The sequence below is a fragment of the Dreissena polymorpha genome, chromosome 5, assembly GCF_020536995.1.
Source record: "Dreissena polymorpha isolate Duluth1 chromosome 5, UMN_Dpol_1.0, whole genome shotgun sequence".
NCBI lineage: Eukaryota > Metazoa > Mollusca > Bivalvia > Myida > Dreissenidae > Dreissena > Dreissena polymorpha.
In genome coordinates this window covers 13,272,302-13,291,708 of record NC_068359.1, presented here as the reverse complement: position 1 = coordinate 13,291,708, position 19,407 = coordinate 13,272,302, and the positions used below count along the sequence as shown (strand labels likewise).

General features: G+C 35.0%; 2 protein-coding genes across 2 annotated transcripts; one reads left to right on the top strand and one right to left on the bottom strand.

Moving 5' to 3' along the window:
• The first annotated feature begins 13,701 nt into the window (after positions 1 to 13,701).
• Positions 13,702 to 16,179, top strand: LOC127882337 (uncharacterized). The gene is made up of 2 exons (XM_052430907.1): positions 13,702 to 13,879; positions 14,023 to 16,179. The coding sequence occupies exon 2, from the start codon at positions 14,601 to 14,603 to the stop codon at positions 15,471 to 15,473; it is 873 nt and encodes a 290-aa protein (XP_052286867.1). The 5' UTR covers positions 13,702 to 13,879; positions 14,023 to 14,600; the 3' UTR covers positions 15,474 to 16,179.
• A 1,488-nt stretch (positions 16,180 to 17,667) lies between these two features.
• Positions 17,668 to 19,407, bottom strand: LOC127881454 (uncharacterized). The gene is made up of 3 exons (XM_052429347.1): positions 19,168 to 19,407; positions 18,086 to 18,712; positions 17,668 to 17,736 (listed from the first exon to the last, which is right to left on the bottom strand). The coding sequence occupies exons 1-3, from the start codon at positions 19,405 to 19,407 to the stop codon at positions 17,668 to 17,670; spliced, it is 936 nt and encodes a 311-aa protein (XP_052285307.1).

Below are 19,407 nucleotides of genomic sequence, written 5' to 3'. Positions count from 1 at the left end.
ATTTAACCTTGAATCAAAATGCATGAACAGGAATTATCAAACTTGTATATTTCCTAAAAAAGGTGCGTAAATTTACGAACATTTTTAATGCAAAAAGAACACATTTGACATCAACTAAGAAATTATTCGTAAATTTACGAACATTTTAAGGGAGAAAAATCAGTAGTTTTTTTCATTGCTTGTCACCATGTGGCATAAATTCATTAACTTCTTTTTTTTAAAGAAATATATGATTAACAAAACCATTATTCGTAAATTTACGCACTATTAAAAATGTTCAGAAATACTTGGTGAATTCATAGATTCTTACCCAAACCATACTTTGTTAATTTACGCCTCAAAAAACCCAGACATACTTGTTTAATTCATAGACTTTTATCAAAACCATACTTCGTAAATTTACGCACTATTTATTAACATTTTCATTGGTAAATTCATATTCTTCTAAATAAAACCATACTTCGTAAATTTACGCACTATTAAAAATTTTCAGACATAATTGATAAATTCATATTCTTAGCAATAACATACTTCGTAAATTTACGAACTAGTAAAACTTATCAGAAATACTTCATCAATTCATTAACAATTTTCCGAAATATGAGGTCAATTCATATTTTCTTAACAAAACCATACTTCGTAAATTGACGCACTATTATATTTTTTCAGAAACACTTTGTAAATTCATAGATTCTTAACCAAAAAATACTTCGTAAATTTACGCACTATTAAAAAAACACAGAAATACTTGAGATTCTTAACAAAATCATACTTCGTAAATTTACGCACTATTAAAAACTTTCAGAAATACTTGGTAAATTCATAGATTCTGAACAAAAACATACTTCGTAAATTTACGCACTATTAAAAAATTTCAGAAATACTTGGTGAATTCATAGATTCATAACAAAACATACTTTGTAAATTTACGCACTATTAAAAACTTTCAGAAATACTTGGTGAACTCATAGATTCTTACACAAAACATACTTCGTAAATTTACACACTATTAAAAAATTTCAGAAAAACTTGGTGAATTCATAGATTCTTAACAAAAACATACATTACTTCGTAAATTTACGCACTATTTAACCTTTTCAGAAATACTTGGTAAATTCATATCTACATAAAGCCATACTTCGTAAATTTACGCACTATTAAAACTTTTCAGACATAATTGGTAAATTCATATTCTTAATAATACCATAATTCGTAAATTTACGAACTAGTAAAACTTTTCAGAAATACTTTGTATTTTCATATCCTTAACAAAACCATACTTCGTAAATTTACGCACTATTATTTTTTTTCAGAATTACTTCATCAATTCATATATTCTCAGGAAAACCTTACTTCGTAAATTTACGCACTATTAACAATTTTAAGAAATACCATGTCAATTCATATATTCTTAACAAAACCATACTTCGTAAATTTACGCACTATTATATTTTTTCAGAAATACCCAGTACTTTGTCAATTTATATATTCTCAACAAAATCATATTTCGTAAAATTAATGCTCCATTAAAAATTTTCAGAAATACAAAGTCATGTACTTGGTCAGTTCATATATTCTTAACATACTTCGTACATTTACACACTATTATATATTTTCAGAAATACTCGGTACTTGGCAAATTCATAGCAAAACCAGAATTCCTAAATTTACACATTATTAAACAATTTCAAAAATACTTGGTGAATTCATAGATTCTTAACAAAACCAGACTTCGTAAATTTACGCACTTAAAAAAAAAAACAGAAATACTTGTTTAATTCATAGATTCTTAATATAACCATACTTCGTAAATTTACGCACTATAAATTTCTTTCAGAAATACTTGATAAATTCATAGATGTCATCATTGTTGGTATTTATACGAACATTTTCAGGGAAAGGTCTTTTTTTTTTTGCATTAACAATCAACATTTTTGATATTTCGTATAAATACGAACTATTATTAACTGCCATCTTTGTTCGTATTAAAACGAACATTTTCACAAACAAAGTCATTTTTTGCATTAAAAATCAACATTTTTGATACTTGTATTAATACAGCTATTATAAATTGTCATCATTTTACATATTAATACAAACATTTCCAGGGATAAAAAGTCAGTTTTGTCACTAAATATAGTCAGTCGTGAGAGAGCCTAGTCTTTTTTAAGGAGAAATTTGCACAGATTTTCTCCCATATTAGTGTCAGATACTGTTGGATTGTTTGTGGATTTCTTGATGAATTCTTGAACTAGATTGTCAGGTTTTACAACAGGCAAAGTTTGCAATTTGAATTTAATGTCTGGTGCAACATGACTTTCTGACCCATCAGAGCCTTCGACATCATGCTCTTGTAGTACCTTTACTTCTGCAGCGTCGGCTTCAAAAGCTTTTTGCTGAGAAAGAACTTGAAGATTCTCTTCTGATTCTGCCTTTTGTTTCAAAAGAGCTGCTTCTTGTTGAGTATATTTCAGTTTTATCTTGGCAGATTCAGCTTCTGCTTGTTTCAATGCGATGAGTTCACGCCTACGGCTAGAGGATCTCGAACTGTGTGTCTTCACACCATCATGGACAGAGTTTGGCTTCATGCTGGACATTACTTTTTTAAATATTGATTGTTTATTTTGGTCAATCTTTTCCAGCGCGTGTAACTTTGCTTTTTCCTGTAGCGACACGTCTGTAGTGAGAGCCGATAATTCTTTAAGACTTGCTTCACTTTTCACATTTTTTAAGTACACTTCAAATTCGTCTTTAACTTTTATGTAACTTTCATAGGTAATTGCTGTTCAATCAGGTTAATTTCACCAACATTACTCTCATAAGTTAAACTACTTACTATGCACAAACTTTCAGTCACTTTGCGCCATGAAGCAGAACAGCGCTTCCTAAAGTCATCAATTCTCTCTTCATGAAGAGCCCTTCCTTTTGCAGAAAACGGACGTACATGCCGTGTTGACATACAATAAACTTTCTTAAGCCGGTTGAAATACAGATGAGACTTTAGTGCGACCAATTTTGAACGTGGATTTAGTTTGATGTCCAGTACCAGTCATCTCCATCTGCTACTAGCAAAGTGTAGGTCAATTTACTTTTCTGTTCTGGAAACAGATAGCGGACCGATCGTGTCGAAAAAGAACACTGTATGTGGTGGTATTCAGTATTTAATCTTAGATTCAACTCGATGAATGTGGTAAATTGCTGCAATAAAACAAAATAAAAGACGTTCAGTTCTGCAGTAAAGTACAATGAAAATGATGTATTGTAATCAAAAAATACTTTAAATGACTGAAAAAGGTAAAACGTATAGCCTATACCTAAATAATAAACACTATACCTAAATAATAAACAATGACATAGTTACGAAAGAAACGCTTTGGAAATTACCCTAACATATAGGACATATAGCCTCAACTGGGTCGAAAGGGTAGGTACGACGTAATTTGGGTACGAATAGCATTTACTGAAAAAAACCTGAATTAATGAATATACCTCATAAATAATTACTGCCTTAACAAAATACAAGTTATATAGCATTAATAACATGTGGAAACTTACACCATGCGGGGCTATTAACCGGTATAAACCTCTTAAGAAAATGCCGAAATAGCAATATTGGCAAACGCCGCGATTTAAAATTCGTAGGTGAACAAACACTGATATATCCAATGGAAGTAAGCAGCGCAATATTATACGGTTACATATGATCGATATAGCCAGCACACAGGTTTTGTTAAAAATGTATACAAATTGCTAGAATAGTTAGTTTGTTTCTCATTGATTGTGTTTTGTTGTTTGACAATACATTTTTAAAAGGATAAAAAAAAGAAATGTTCATTTACATAGAAAAACCAAATTTTGCTATCGTGTTCGCTGGGTCGTCTGCACTGAGGAAGGTATAGCGTCCATGACCTTAATTTATGGAAGGCATAATTGTAAATATCTTTGATCTTCATCAATTTTTTTGCCAAAAATTATATACATGTACTTAAATTAGTCAGGGGCGTATTTAGGTGGGGGCTAGGGGGCTACAGCCCCCCCCCCCCCCCAGCTGGCTGGCTAGAAACAATTTTTAATAAAAATGAGACCCTTACAGATTCAATCCACTTGTGTATTTCCTGTCATATGTCCCTAATTTAGCCATAAACAGCTGTCGATTTGTGTGATTTGCCCCCAGGCATGTGTACAGACGATCTAACCTTCGTCAGCTAAACGCTTCATTGACTGTAAGTAATAAACTGGGCTATTTGATTGGCTGAAGAAGATACATTCAACTAATGAAATTCATCCATACATTTAAGCTATAGATAAATGTTTACAAATGGCTGCCGCATGAGACTTGTGAAAAACAATATTTCAATTTGTAGCAATTAAAGAGTTGAGACGAACGCAATGGACAATCATAATTTTTTTTTCGGTAATATCTTTGATGAATTTAATTGGTATTAGCTCTTTAGAGTGATAATCCTTTTGTTATTGCCAGTGAAATTCAACTGCACACTTAATGAATGGCATTTTTTTTTTTTACAAATAGGGATAACTGCTTTGATGTACATCCATACTTTTTTAAAATTAAAAAGACTCAAAAATGAAGAATTACTTTGCTATATGAAACGAAATCATTTTCTTAAAGCGTGACAACATCGAGGCAGCAACACCCGAATTAAACTACACAGAAACCTAACGACTCCCTTTGTTAACACTTTTGTGAACGAAATGGACACCCGATTCAGCGATTTGCAGACTAAGGCAGCCATGTGATTGAAGTTTATACCTGAACAAATGTGCGCCTCTCCTGTCAGTGCTAGTGACCTTGAATGGTTCATTGATGATCTCCCGTCCCCTCAGTCCCTCCCTGCTGAGTTGCACTTTATATGGCAGGCTAGGTGGAAAGGTGTACCCAACCCACCTACTACCCTTCAGGGCTCTGTTGCACATTGTTATTCCCAGCTGTACCCCACCATTTACACTGTTTTGTCCTTATCATGTGTGTTCCCTGTTACATCATGCGAGTGTGAAAGGAGTATCAGTGCCCAAGGACTTGTTAAGACAAAACTAAGATCATCAATGGGTCAGAACAGGTTATCTGCTGTGTGCCTGCTTTCCATTCATAGGGACATGGACATAAACATTTTAATGTTGTACCTAAGTTGACCTAGTAGGATATCCAGCATGGTTAAATAGGAGGTCCACCCATCTTACTCTGTTAAAAAAGTTATGGATAAAGATAATGTCTCCCACCACTTAAGTGGTTTGAGAGACATTTGATTTACCCATGTGTGTCTGTCTGTCCGTGTGTCTGTCACACTTGATGTGTGAACTCAAGTTCTTATTTGTTTTACATGCACTTTTATCATGCAAAATGCTGATTAGATAGCAGGAAATCGCATTATTTCAAGGTGCCAATTCAAAAAAAAAATTGTCGACCGAAGGGGACACCCCTCCCGCACCCTCCCCTGTTCAGCCCCCCCTCTAAAAAAATTCTGGATACGCCTCTGATTAGTATTGAATTCAGTATTTATGAAGATGGCTGGTCTTCTGATAAACAAGAATTGTAATCAGGCCTTCTTGTATAACTTAATCATGTTAAAATTGCCAGAAACCAGCTTTTTATGGCTTTGTAATTTTAAATAAAATCTACCAATTAATCGCTACTTACAAATAATGTTTCAAATTAGCAGAAAATGATTTTCAGTGCGCAAATATTATGATAATGCATTAAATAAGTGCAAGACATATATTGAAGTATAAAGAATAGGCAATAAATATGTATTGCTCCATTTTTTTCTATCTATAATGAATAGGCAATAAATAGTACTCGATTTATTTCTATTTATAATGAATTGGCAATAAATAATGCTCTTTTTTCTATCTATAGTGAATTGGCAAGAAATCGTACTAAACATTTTTCTGTTAAAATGGATTGGCAATAAAGAGTACTCAATGTATTTTCTTTCTCAAATAAATTGTAAAGAAATCGGGACTAAATAATGAGTTGACAACAAATAGGGTTAGGGCTTTCACTGAAGAAACCAATTTATTGCTTATTCGTTAAATGAATTGGTAAAAAAAGGGGCTAATGAATTGGATTTCTCTGATTTATTACCAATTTATTGACAATTTTGGTACAATTTGCTTAAGATTTTTTTGTTTGGGATAGTGTTTATTTCTCTCAAGTTACAATTCTCAACTCTTTTTTCTTGTTTGAGTACAATTGCAAAAACACAACAACACAGCTTTGTTCAAATAATCAAGTATGATATTAACATTACTGTGTCCGATTATTTTAACAATTACGTTCCCAATTATATAAAAAATCCGAATTTATATAACGCAACCCTGTAAACTTATTTCCATTTTTAGTAAAAAATATTTGTTATTAATTATTATTTAATTGACAAATATTAAAGGCCACTAATAAAAAAAAATCATTGTTTACACATTACAATTCATTTATTAATACGTGTGTCTAATGTGTGTAATATCTAACTACATTTTAAGACTCGGACAATGTAAGTTTTCTTAAACTGTACAGATAATATCTGCCATGAACAGAAAATACCACTGCAAATGCTGATTAAAGCAGCGCAATAAACGTGTATAAGCAATCTTGTTAAAAATTCGTTCAACACCTTTTGCATGTTTGTTCATTTAATAGAAACTTAACGACTAGAAGTGTCAATTATTTTGGTGTGGGAATCTATAATACTAAGCTATGATGCTAGTTAACCCTAAAGTAAGTTATCTAAAACCGTGATTCATCAACGTCTTTTTTTCTTACTAATCGGATTTATATGATGTGTGAACACTTAACGCTTATTTTCTGTTAAAATGGTATCTATCTGCAAATAAAGCAATCAAATGACGGTGATTTAGAGAACACACAGAACAGAACAGTTATCAAAGGCAAATTAACATATTAAAAATGACAGTGACCAAATAACAACATGAACTCGCCACAGAAAGATTAAACAACGATATTTATTCGCTAGTTTATCAAGAATAGAACAGAACAGAATATTTATTTGACTTAAGCATAACAAGCTTATCGTCATATCGTTCTGTTCAGTTTATCAAGAACACTGTTTGTGTGGTATTCATGAATTAATTAAAGCGCATGAAATTGTAACGTAGCGGTTTAGCACAAATTGTGAAGATACTGTTTCTTCGAAATCACATCCTTGTATACCAAGAGTCTATGCCATAGATATGTTCTGTTCTGTTCATTATATAGTACTATAACGACTGTACAATCAATTATCGCGTGACATTAACCAAGCTCGAGTAAACGATTTAAACTTCAAAGGACTCGAAGCGACTTCGATCCAAACAAACAAGACTTTAATTTATTATAGCTCAATAAACCCTCTACTTCCATTACTAACTTATACTCAACAGCCACACATCTACACTCACTCACTCACTCACTCACTCACTCACTCACTCACTCACTCACTCACTCACTCACTCACTCACTCACTCACTCACTCACTCACTCACTCACTCACTCATTCACTCACTCACTCACTCACTCACTTACTCAATCACTCGTATTCATATCACCTACCTTAATCCCACTCTTGCCACTCTTATTTACACAATGATACTCATTCACTCACAGAATACATGTACTATCTTTTACCATAAATGTGTTCATTGTATTATATTGGATTTTTATTGTCTCTTATAATTCAGATTTGAATGGCCATTTACAGTTTTTGTAATATATGTGTTTTTATATCTTGTATAGACGCTATACTATGTTTTAAATGTAAATGGATGAGACTGAAATAAAATAAAGTAACAAAATGTAGTGTACAAATTGTAACCGTGACTACGGAAACGCTTCGAGCCATCAGAAAATATGACCCTTGCGAATCCGAGAAAAACGACCAAAAAAATTGTATGAATTACAATAAAAGCAAATGGTACTTTGAGGAGACTTTGAGTAAATCGGAAATTCGAGCGAATTGATTACAAGCCAACGAGATTCGACTTTAATTCTTTAATTTTGTTTATTCGCATCGAGTATTGTATCTGTTTATCAAACATTAAAGTTCAGATTGTTATCTATATATCTTGTATGACGGATAATTCGGGAAGACATGCAGTTTTATGAGGGCCATAAATAATCAGTTCGCAAGCTATTACAATCTTGGGTCCGTGTTCCTTAAGAACTCCACATGCCGCCTATCCACAAAAAGTGGCGCACGCACAAAGTGAGCTGATAACATCGATGATGTCTCGTGATCTTGGCAACGGAGTGTTTTTTAATTCTTTTGACACAATCTCTTAATGTTTTGTGTCTCCAACTTAATTTTTTTTTAAAGAATGTGACCACCTGAAATATGTTCACATCTTTTCTTAAATAACTTATCTAAATAATCTAACTAAATAATCTTTAACATTTTTCATTTCATAGATCACAGTTTGAATACTTTTTAAAATATTAAAAGAACTAATATAATGTACCTTGATTGTTTTATATGATATTATTTACAACCGATATTGAATATTATGTAAGTGGCTGAAATGTGTGCCTGATACATATATTATGACTTGGACAGTGTACTGTTCTTAACCTGAACAGATAATATGTGCAATCAACTTATAACTGCAAATATTGAGTAATGCAAAGAAAAAAATAAAAATGTACATGCAAACTTGTTCACACTTCGTTTAATTGTCGATTGTTTTCTTTTTAAGTGTGGGAATATTTTATATCTCAATTAAGTTAATTAACCTGTAAGTAATTTTTGACCGTGATACAGGTACGTCCACTTGTATAACCAAAGGTTTTATCTGTGGTTTGACAACTTCACATTTTTTCTGTAAAAATGGAATTTATTTGACGTGCGCCTTCCAATGAAGGTGCATTATATATATAATAGAACATTTGAAAGATTTCCACTGTATATCGAGAGTTATATTAGAATGATTAAAAACGTTTTGACACTTTACTCGGTTAAACATGAAAATAGTATTTTAAACACCATTTAAATGATCAGTTGAATAACATTACTGTTAACCATTCTCGTACAAACTGGGCCTCACTGGTTATATCCTCACTCGGTTAAGATAGAAACATTCATCCCGAAGCTAGCCCAAGTCTCACTATTGCCGGTAGAGCCCCGGTCCATCCCGGTTTGCTTACGCCAGTCGACCGGCGAGAAGCGGGATGATTTGTAGATTTTTTTTTAACGCGATCACACTATTTCCCGGTGCCGCCCAGGTTGAAGCAGTTCAACAACCCGGCAGAGTCCCGGTCAACCCCGGACTAGTTACAGTTTATCCCGGTGAAGCCCCGGCAGAGCCCCGGTTGTCGCCGGTAATGCCCGGGTGGAGCCCCGGTGAAAGCCGGCAGCGTTCATGCAGAGCCTCGGTATACCATAACTCCACCGACACTCACCGGGGCTATACCGGCATCAGACCCTGGCAGAGTTACGGCAACGCCCCGGTTTAACCACATTCGTCGCCGGTAATGCCCAGACGGAGCCCCGGTGAATGCCGGTGGCGTCCTGGCATGGCGCCGGTTTACCGATGTACCGTAGCTATACCGAGACTCCGTCGGCATTCACCGGGGCTCCACCGGGGCAAAACCGGCGACAACCGGGGCGTTGCAGTAGCTCTGCGGGGGTCTGTATGGGCCCCGGTGGAGCTACGTTGCCGTCCCGGTTGTTCCCGGTGCCGTCCCGGGTTTTTTTAATACTTTAATACTTTACCGATGAAGCCCCGTTTGTTCCCTATTCATCCCAGTCGTCCCCGGTGGAGCCCCGGTTTATCCCGGTAGAGCCCGGATCACGCACCGGGGCTCAGCCGGCATCATAGTGAGACTGGGCCTTAAGAAATCGACTTCGCAATATCTATATTAGCAATGTTTTGCTTATTAAAATTTACGTGGTGGTCGGGAATTTTTCTGACTGGGTTACACAGATATATATTTGCAAAATACCTTTATCATCCCACAATTAAATATGGAAATTGGTCGGAAATATATTGTTCAATATCTTGTGAGCTATTATAATCCCGAAAGATCACCAATAATTTCCTTTCGTATTTGGTCGACTTTGGCGTATCATTCGTATGAGAGGGGATAATACAAAAATTAAACTTAATTATAACTGAGTGTACAATCTATCGAGGTATTATTTGATTAACGTCTTTACATCATAAAATTGTATTTTCCTGTACAAAACAAAAACACATTTCGATTGTATATACAAAACGAATCACCATACAAAACAATCTTTAAATAATCTGATTTTCTGACCTAGTTTTGAGTTATTTCACACGCGCTGTTTTTTTAGTTATTTCACACGGTTTGTTAAATTTTACAGAAAGGTAAGGAATAAATTGTTTATCTAGACACTTTTATTCTAGGTTTATCCCGCTTTTATTGTTACCGATATGTATAATGAAAATAAACAACGGATTTCCTTTTATGTTTAGTTATTCCAGAACTTATAATAAATACATGAAAATAGCATCTCCATTCTGTATAGATAATTGATATGACTACATTTTTTTAATAACTCTTAATACATGATTATTTACAATTTACGTTCTCAAAATCATGATGCTTTTCCTTCGATATTTTTACAACAGAAATGTACTTGTTAAAATGTAACATATCTCATGGAAAGAATCTTTATATTGTTTATTTGTTAAACGATAGGCGTTACTGCTTAAGTTGAATAAATATTTTGGTTAGGTGATTTGGAAATGTTATTCACGCTTCCTTTTGAACTTGCGTAAAATATGTTTTGCAATAAACAGAAGCATTTTTATTGAATTATCATGTCTAGTGGGGAAATTAAACACCTTACAACAAGTATACAATAACGTTCATATACTGTCTCTCTATTCTCTTTTTTTCTTACTTTAAATTACTGAATGTAAAATAATTGATACATTTTTTTGAAACAGAACAACTCAAAATATAATGCATATGTTTAAATCTGTTAACGGATCTAAATGCAGTCTGTAATATACTGTTCATTATCTCAATACATATTTTACTTAAAATTATTATCGATATTGTATTTCTGATTACTTTCTATGAATTTGGTTCAGTGCGAAGTAGTTAACAAGCTATTAGAATCTTAGATCACAGTTCCTTTAGAACTCCACATGCCGCTTATCCACAAAAAGTGGCGCACGCATAAAGTGAGCTGATAACATCGATGATGTCTCGTGATCTTGGCAACGGGGTGTTATTTAGTTCCTTTGTCAATGCCTTTTTGTGTTTTGTAACTCCAATAAGATATTTATTTCCCCATTTTACCATTCTTATTTAGTCGTTTTCGTTACATTATTTAAATCGAAAATTAAACACGATTCACGCTTAATGTCAGTCATTATTGAACAACTGAAAGAAATGTTTTACCGTACAATAAGTCGTATATCCCTTTTTCAGTGTACCGAGGTGCGTTCGTTGATCGGCCAACAGGCTGTGCGGGTATCCGGAGAAGTGCCCCCCCCCCGGAGAACTGCCCCCCGGAGAACTGCCCCCTTATTTTAAAGGTGGCGGAGAGGTGCCCCCCCCCCCCATCAAATCGGTAGGGGCGGAGAACTGCCCCCTGTCAGAATTTAGTAGGCGGATATCTGCCCCCCCATCAAATCTGTAGGGGCGGAGAACTGCCCCCCGGTGTCATATTAGTTATTAGTTACGTAGTGAAAACAATACTTACGGGTAATTTTACGTTATCGCCGTACACATTTTATCCGGTAACAATTTAATTTCAGTACAAGTATATTACCATTTATCGAACTGAATAACACAAATTGTCTAGAGGTATGTGATAATACTGTTTAAGGCCCTTGGTACGCATCTGCACCACTCACTATACATGAATGCCTTGTAAAAGTCGTGTTTTAATAAGAGCGCGAAACATAGTCGAGATCCACACAGGAAACGCGTGCGTGTTAATACTGGCAATGTGTTGCAACTAAATATAGACGTGCAACTCGGTACTTATGGAGGAAAAGTTACATCGGAATTAATTTACATTATAAAGATAGTATTGACCCATGGAAAAAAGTTAATTGACATATAAAAAAGTAAATTAATAGGCAAGGCAAAGGCAATAATTTAGCTGACTTGAAGAAAAAAATGAAGTGAAGTTGAATTTATAAGCAATTTATTTATGTTGTTTAGTTAATTCATGTCTTCTAGCACCTTATCCGTCGGTAGCATCGCCAGACCGTCGAGTCGTCCGCAGTTTGCATTTTGAGCAGATCATGTCGACATGCCAAACAAACAAAATCGGTAACAGTTGCTTTAATTAGCAGCTAATAAGGCAGGCAGAGAACTTGTTACCGTTAACGATAAGTACCGCGATCTTTTAATCTTTTAATTGGTAGACCGGACCGACCTTAATTGTTAAGAACTTGTTAGCTTTGAATAAAGCCGCATACGGGTTTATTATATTGAACCGTCCAAATCCGTAATTGGCGAAAACAAACAAATAAATTATTGTTTTCAGCTGGCATAAGGATGGATTAAATTGCATGCTAATTGTTTGTTTTTATTACGGGGAAAATATCAAATAATTCAGCCGCGAAAACTTTTTATTAGCAAAAAGTTATTTGTTTTTCTTTGTTCACATTGACGAAAATCACGTGATTATAAAGTTGGCGACGTGACGACGTCCATGCCGAGGTAGGTATTTTATGCTGCGGGAAGCTAGAAAACAAGCAGCTACGTCTACCAGAATTCCTGGCTTCCATCGGAAACTGTGTGCGTTAAGTTTAAGATGCCGAGTTCCTAAACATGGTAGTGACAAAGCGACGTTCTGATTTGCTTTAAGGAATTTATGATATGTTGTACGTTTAATGTTGGCTTTACATTACAAGAATAAATTTGCTAGATTCATGTGCTTTATTTAATTAACAATTAATAACAATGGCTTAGTTATTTCTATGTTTTGTCAAATGTTGATAAATACGTGTATTAGTTGATAATAAAATCATTTACAGGACTGACATTTTAACTGGCTTGCATTTTCCTTGCCCCAATATATATATTGTTAACAGTATGTTTCCACTAATTGTTGACAGTAAAAAAAAAGGTGTGATGATAATGCCCGTTTTATAGTACGTTTATTGTTAAACTGTGATTCCTCGTCAATCTAAGGTAATCGCTTACTAAATGACCGACTTCAATAAAAAATAAAAGCCGAGTTAACCACGTCCGCATACGCATTCTCTTTACCGATTGGACAGCGAACATCACAGTTTGGCGCCTGGAAAGCGACTTTCTCGCTATGCATCTGTGTATTGTGTCAGCGTACACGAGTGTGTAATACGGTTTGAATATTAATTACGCACGTAATGTTATCTCTTATCAGTGGATTATCTATTAACTCTAGGGTATAACCGGTCACCGGTACAGATTCTCCGAGATCAATAGACAATCCAAGAATCGATTTTATGGGCGCCGCCATATTGGCTATTACGTAACACAACGATAGAAAACGGTACTGAAGAATTTGACAGATAACAGCTGAGTTCTACAGTGCTTAAAAAGAAATGTCAAATATGGACGATTCCAGACACATAAGTAAGCTATTTTTAAACTATTTTCAAACGATAATTTAGTAGAATATTGTTTACGAATTCAACTGTAATGCTAAATGGAACAGTTCGTTAGAAATGCACTGTACGAACATGTTAAAACGGATGTTTACATGATACATCGAAAAAAGATGGATTCCAATTTTTGTGTTCGATAATTTATGGAAACGTTTTATTAAGTTTGGTTCAGGTTTTACCGCCTTTAGAAAAAAATTATCATTTAATTTGTATTGATCATAGGGATGTACATACTCATCAATTGCATTATTTAATTACTTGCCACTCAGAACAACGTTTTTCTTACATGGTTTGTTCATTACGCATAATCAATTGAAATAATTGTTTACTTGCTGTGTTTGAATAAAAATAAAAACTTAGTAAAAGTATCTACCGGGTAGTTATGAATAATAAATTTATGAAAATGTTTTACCCTGTTGATTGTTTTTACAGAAATACCACCAGATGATGCAGCGTGGTCCAACAACAATCCACAAGGTTGGCCCAGGCTTGTGTATGAAGACCTGGTGGACTACATGATCCTGAAGAAGGCATATGATGAAAAAGAAATGAGAGCCTTCCGTGCCCTGTATGGCAAGAACTATGTGGAAAGTGGATGGTTAGAGGATGTACGGCACTGTAAGGAAGGCGATATACACTTTCTGAAGGCAACTGGTTTCCCTAGTAAACCCGGTGTCGGAAGATCAGAATACCAATCCTGGGCCGCTGTGTCGGATGACGGAATTGTGACTGGACAATGTACATGCCCAGCAGGTGCCGGGCGTTCTTGCAGCCATATTGCTGCTGTGCTGTATGCAGTTATTATGGCATGGGAATATGGAGTCGCTGGAGAGGGATGTACCGACTGAAGGCAGGTGTGGGGTAGAGGTGCCTCGAAGATTCTTTCAGCCAGTGAGGATTTTCAGCAAATAGTGAATGATGATCATATCACTAAAAAAAAGATCAAATCTGATTCTATTCCAAATCGGCCTCAGTTTATAGACCACAGCGATCTAGTTGACTTTGCGGCCATGTGCAGTGTCAGTGCTTTATGGCAGTGTGAAACATCAATGCTTAAGAAGGTCCTTACTGCACCAGAGATGAAACAAACTGTTAGACACCCGCTTCAACACAGCTGCCATGACCTGTCAGACACTACAAAACCATGTATACCCACATGCACCCCATGTACAATCTTTATGCAAAAATATGTACTTTTGAACAAAGAACAGGTGAAACTGTTGGAAGAACAGACTAAAGAACAGAACTCCACACTGTGGCTGGACAGTCGTAGAGTGCGTTTAACCGCAAGCAGTATAAACAGTATACCCAAGACCGCCCGTGGTAATCCGGAGAAGTTTGTGACCGGGCACATTCACAATCGCTTTAAGGGATCAGCAGCTACACGGCATGGAACAAAAAGTGAGCCAATCGCAAGAAGATGGTTTGAGACCACTCAAGGACTAACAGTCAGGAAGTCGGGTTTAGTTGTAAGTTCGGACGAACTATATTTAGCAGCAAGCCCTGATGGATTAATAAATGACTGCACAATTCTTGAAATAAAATGCCCCACCAAGCCAGTCCAGGACCTAATTAAGTCTGAAAAATATGATGTCCGCCTCGATGCCTCTGGAAAAGCGTACCTCAGCCCTACTGGAAAGAACGGCTATTATACTCAAGTACAGACGACCATGTACTGCACTAAAACTACGATGTGCAAATTTCTAGTTTGGACAGAAAGTGATCAGATCATTGTTGATGTACCATACGACAAAAAATTCATGGACAGTTTATTACCACGTGTTAGAGCTTTTTATTTTAAACACTTGCTTGTACGCATAGTTGATGAGCACCATTTCCAGCGATTGGAATTCTCACCCGCCTTCAAGAATCTGTGTACATAAATGTAATTATAGCAATGCTGGATTGGGACAAAATAACTTGTGTGAATCATTTAAATGTAATGAATTAACATTTTACATGTCATTAGCTGTAACAGGGTGATCTTCGTGAAACACCTCAAGATAAATATAATCCTTACTGTCATTTTTAATTTTATCAACAATTTTAAAATCATGCTGTAGCAGAAAACAAATTTGGGGATTTTGCAAACAAATCATTTATCAATTGCCATTGAATGGATATCAAACAGCCTTTAATGCTTCATGATAAACAACCATGCTTGTGGTAGGATGTTAACCCTTTGCATGCTGGGAAATGTGTCGTCCGCTAAAATGTCGTCTGCTGAATTTCTAAAAAAAAGCATTTTCTTCATTTTTTTTTCAAAGAATACTATCAGAATAGCAAACAGGTTTGTGGCGTCTCATCTGGATCCAAACTGTTTGCAAAGGCCTTCAAAAGTAAGTTCCCGCACAGAAAGAGTTAACTTCCGCCAAAGCCTGTATGTTTTATAATGGATTGCCAGACTTATTGGACCAAAATGTGTTTACAATTATGTATATATCATGTGAATATTATATGATTTTCTTGTGCTTAACCATCAGAAGAAGTTGCTTATAGGACATTATAAAATTGTTAAATAATAAACTATGTGTAATTAAACAATAAAAGCATGTGATCAAGCATTTCTTAGTTTTATAATGGTAAGTGGCTTATATTAAATGCATATACAGTGAGTAGTATAATACCTTTTGGTTAAATGTTTTAAGTGCTTAATAAAATAATGAAATTCTGAATTTTTCTAGTTATGTACACAAATTCAGTACTTCTAAACCTAGATGCTCAGAATAGGACTACAGTGTGAAAGCCACTGATATCCTGATTATCATGATTAAAGAATCTTACAATGTGTCATGAGCAAAATGAATACTTTTTAAATAATATAATTTAATACATCCTTATTACATCTAAATGCCAGGGTATACTATTTTGAGCAACTGCAGACAGGAGTATTTATTTATTTGGGAGTGCATATACCAATAAGAATAATGGATATTATATTGCCATATTTATTTTAATGGCAATTGTTCACATAATGGAATAATCATGTTTTAATTTAACATTTCATGTTTTTTAAACAACAGTCATAGTGATATATGTCTATGATGCAACCTTTATTTAAGTGGGGGAGTATTATCTCTTATCTGGCCCTCTTATCTGACCCCTTACTGGTTTTGCCATAATCAACTTGAGATAAGACACACTTCACCACCCTAATAGCCATAAAGTGCATGTGGAGTAATACACAGAATAGGTGTCATTTTGAGATTTCCTTAGCTGGTTTCCATAGATATTTGTGACAGTTAAGAAAATAAGAAAGCAATCCCCTTTGTGACCTTAGTAATATTGAATCCAAACATGATAACCAAGAAATGCCAAGGTGTTCATTGATCATGAATGAAATCAATACTAATAATTATGATCCATGTACAATACCGTTAGCATATTATATTGTATTGTTAATATTCCAATACAACTTCTTTATGGTGCAAACAACATTAATATTATTTGGTTTTAATTTTATATCAGTATAAGTAAGTATCATGTCCATGGCAGTAATTAAACAATAAAAGCATTCTACCAAGTGCATGTTTAGGATTTATTTAAAATACATTAGAATCTAATGTGTTTACTGTTAACAATTTTAAAATATTCAATCATGTTTCATTTATAACAAATAAAGCACTGCAAATAAAAAATAACACATGATAATTTATATATCTATAGATCCAATACAAATTAAAAAATGATTTGTCTGCAATAAAAAAACAATGCCATTTCTCAATTTTTGTGTTTGTTTAGATAAAAACACCAAATTAACAGTCCACACACACAAGCTATACAGTTAATGCTGGTATTATTGTTTCAAACTCCACTCCAATATTCCCCTTGATTAAAATCAGATTTCATTGTCCTCTCTGATCAGTTGGTCTCTCAGATTACAGACGGCAGATATAACTAGGATAGTTTTATTACCCTTCTTAAATGCTTTGTTCGACATCTAGCCATTTAATATTTTGTACGACTTCAAACGCATGATTGCCCTTTCTATATGAATGTGGTTCGATGCAATTCGTCTAGTATCAACTACCTCTTCTTCTGAAAGTTGATCACGGCCTTTCATGAATGCCGGAATGTTTAGCCGTACACGCCTAAAGCAAAGTTCTTAACTAACTGTGAAACCTCTGTCAGCCATGACCTCATCACCTGGTAATAGGTAGTCCAAAAAACCACTATTCTTAGTTATGAAAACGTCACTTGCTCGGCCACCATATAGTTTAGAAACAAACATTATGAATCCATTCGGTGCAATTGCAACTAAAAACTTCGCAGTGTTGTTGTTTTTGTATGTACTCCAAGTCTGAGCGCGTGGTTTAAGTTTGTACGGCCTCTGTATGAATACTTCAGTACAGTCTATTATACATGTTGTTTGGGGAAAACTTTCTTTAAAAGATGATGGCATGGTCCGTTGAATAGTTTCTCGGGGAAGCCAGACAACACAGTTGGAAAGGTGTTCGGCCATAATGTCTAGCCACGAATTATATATGTCACTCACAAGTTGTGCAGACATATTAAGTCTCCTTGCAAGATCCTCGTAAGTCAATCCCAGACGCAATCTAACTAGCACGGCAAAAATCTGGGCAGCCACTTTCATATTGTAGGGCAAGTTAGATCCGAAAGGCGCCAGTGTTGCAATCAACGTGAACAGTTGAGTCAATGCAAGCCCAGTATAAAAGCGAGAGTCAGATTCACACAATATGTTTTCAGCACTTAACTCAGCACTTGAGTGTTGTACCGCTGCATTCTTGGTTGTCTTCATCTTCATGTAATTATGATCAAGTCCCACAACATTAACAGTTTGTGTGGACGTATCGACCATAACTGGACGGTTTCTGCACAGATACTGAAATTTCTGGCAACAAATGGACTCACATTCAGCAGGCAGTTCTGGCGTTACCACCTCTAACCTTGTAGCGGTCAATGTATCACATGAATCAAGAATCAAACGGCTATCTGATGATGTGTTCATCTCTTGCACACTCTCAGTATAAGGCATCTGCAATGTTTTACGCACAAGTGGTCTGCGTGCAGGTGTGGCGGGTCGAAGGTTATAGCCCATGTTCACAACTGGGACCGGATTTTGTCGGGTAGGTTTACCATCTGCGAAGTGCACTGAGCAAACCTGTAAAATACAAAAATGAATCACTGATTATACTCCTTTAATATAACGCTTCGGCATTATGCCTTAAAATTATGTAAACTACATTAAAAAAAATTGAAAATTTATAGGTTACTGTGCGTGTTTCGTGTTGTTTTTTTTATAACAATATAAGTAGCAAAAATATTAAAAGCTAATACAAGAAAAACAGCAGTGTTTTTATATACAACTAAAGCTTGTTTTTAATTGACAGTCAGCATGTCTTCATGTAATTGTTGGTTGCCTCTTAGTCTTAAATATGGGAATAACTGTGTCTTATTGCTCTTATTTATATGATTGGATATCTACTAAGAAAATATATACCCGTAAGTTTTTAATCTTCAAAATTTAATGACCTTGGTACATGTTCATAAAGATATTAAAGTATTGCAGACAGGAAATAAGTAACACTTTTGAGCAAATAATTGTAAAAAAAATACCAGTGCTTTTGATGCTGGATTGAAGTCTTTTCTCTTGATAGAATTTAGCCACAATTGACGTTTATGCTCTTTGATTGGGATGCAGAACAACTTGAATGGTGCCCCACAGGCGCAGTTTTGATTCTCAGCACCATGTTCAACACATTTAGATCTAGTTAATTTCCAATCGTGTAACTTCTTTTGACTGTTTGTACAGCCGATGACAACACACTGCTTCCCTTCACTTTTGTTATAAGGCAT

Bases quoted from the DNA above. Each gene is read 5' to 3' on its own strand.
- LOC127881454 (XM_052429347.1), bottom strand. From the start codon at position 19,407: ATGCCTTATAACAAAAGTGAAGGGAAGCAGTGTGTTGTCATCGGCTGT. The intron at 18,713-19,167 runs GTATTTTTTTTA...TGTATTTTACAG, and splicing joins ATCCAGCATCAAAAGCACTG to GTTTGCTCAGTGCACTTCGC. The intron at 17,737-18,085 runs GTGAGTGACATA...ACCTATTACCAG, and splicing joins TTAATATGTCTGCACAACTT to GTGATGAGGTCATGGCTGAC.
- LOC127882337 (XM_052430907.1), top strand. From the start codon at position 14,601: ATGTGCAGTGTCAGTGCTTTATGGCAGTGTGAAACATCAATGCTTAAG.